At 31.2% G+C, this 1,969-nt stretch overlaps 1 protein-coding gene across 1 annotated transcript; it reads left to right on the top strand.

The window, feature by feature from the left end:
* Positions 1–528: 528 nt before the first annotated feature.
* Positions 529–1,551, top strand: LOC106751322 (cytochrome P450 4C1-like). The gene is made up of 4 exons (XM_014632204.1): positions 529–603; positions 779–884; positions 1,061–1,167; positions 1,239–1,551. Exons 1-4 carry the CDS (start codon positions 529–531, stop codon positions 1,380–1,382), a joined length of 432 nt encoding a protein of 143 aa, XP_014487690.1. The 3' UTR covers positions 1,383–1,551.
* The last annotated feature ends 418 nt before the right edge of the window (positions 1,552–1,969 follow it).

The raw sequence follows: 1,969 nt of genomic DNA, 5'->3' as shown, positions 1-1,969 counted from the left end.
TGCAATTGTAGAAACTGCAATGGGCACTTCTCTGCATAGTCTCGGTACGGCCCAAGAAATATATCTACAGAAAATTCGACAATTGGCTCCCATTTTTGCTTATAGGTAATCAATAATTGCAGCAAACGATATATATATACATGTTTAGCTTATAAATTAATTCTCGGCCCCAACATTTAATATAGTGTGGAACTATAAAACCCATATATGCAATATAACTAGCCAGTCGTCCTCTGCTATCTGTAAGAGGGAGTCGTCTCAAAAGCGAAGACTAAAGATGATATATATATATATATTTCCTTTTATTTTTCTATTTGCGGAAATGTCAATCAGACGCATGGGCATTATGTTCAAAATACATACCAAAGAAGAAGAAAATTTATTCCCGCACCGTGGTTATGGGACAGGACTTCTCTCTCATCGTGGCAAAAGGCCGAGAATTAATTCCATTACATTCTAAGATTTATTTTCGGTAGTATATAATTATGCTATTTAGGTTAATAAGCCCTTGGTACGTATTCACTGGTTATGGATATTGTCGTCCGCGGGCAGATTGGAAACGAAAATTCTAAAACACTTGTNTTGCATGGATTTACTGAAAAAGTGAGTAAGAATTAAGTTCCTTAACATTCATTATGTACTTTAGTGTATGATATTTAAACGTGCATGTCATATAATATTGCTGATAAAAACTGATATGATGTACAGATATATTAGTGAAATAACTCAATAAAATGAACCGCAAAGTAAATTAATGTTTTCTTTTACGTTTACATAGATTATAGCGGAAAGAAAACTTTATCACGAACAAACGAACGGTAGATATTTGAAAATTATCGAAAATAACGATGTGACAGAAACAGACGGCAGAGAAATATATGGAAGTACATAATTCAAGTTTAAATGTCCTCTTCATCTTCATAATGTAAAATAACAATCGGGCTTTTCATTAAAAAATTCGAAAATGCATCTAATTTCGCATCGAATCTAAAAGCACATAAAAAATGTACATAATAAATCTATTATAAACTTATAGCTTATGCTCTTTTGCTTGATTCAGGGGAAAAAAAGCGACTCGCTATGTTGGATCTTCTAATAGCAGCTTCGCGTGAACATCATTTGACTGATATGGATATAAGAGAAGAAGTAGATACTTTCACATTTGAAGTACGTATAATCGTAATATTTCTCGATGATTTGATATATTATACGATGTATAACATACAAATTCTCTACAGGGTCACGACACTACAGCGATAGCTATATCCTATACTTTATTACTGTTAGCAGAACACAAGGAAATTCAGGTACTTCTTGACAGAGACAAGCGATATATTTTATTGGGGATGCTAATTAATTTTGTTCAGTTATTTAGTCGTTAGTATTCTATTAAAGAAAAAGTTAGATCCTTATTTAAAAGGTAGAAGTACTAGCTAGTCGAATATATTCTTCCATATATCAATTAAAATTAATTAATCAAATGGGAATATTCAGGAATACCCTCTCTAAAATAAATATAAATATATATATAAACCTATATATATATATATAAACATATATAANTATATATATAGACATAATTGCACAATCTATTTTTTGCGTGTATATGAAAATATCATGAAGTAGTGAGATACGCATTTCTATTTAATGTTGGTGCTACAGAATCGCGTCAGAGAAGAGGTCAATATTGTGATGGAACAGTCAGGGGAAATATTGACTATGGCGTCATTGCAGAATCTATCGTACTTAGAAAGATGTTTGAAAGAATCATTGCGGCTGTACCCCAGCGTATATTTCATTTCGCGAGTTACTGGGAAGGATGCACAATTACGTGTGTATTTAACAAATCTTTATGAATATGTAAACATATTTTAAATATTTCGAATGTTTCAAAATTAATTGGATAATTATATCAGAATTCCATTCTTAAGATATACTAAATATGCGTCGATTAATATTGCATATTATA

This window comes from Dinoponera quadriceps, unplaced genomic scaffold (genome assembly GCF_001313825.1).
Source record: "Dinoponera quadriceps isolate SergipeBrazil2010 unplaced genomic scaffold, ASM131382v1 scaffold11188, whole genome shotgun sequence".
Lineage (NCBI taxonomy): Eukaryota > Metazoa > Arthropoda > Insecta > Hymenoptera > Formicidae > Dinoponera > Dinoponera quadriceps.
Note: the sequence above shows the minus strand (reverse complement) of the source record. Positions and strands in the feature narration are given on the sequence as shown.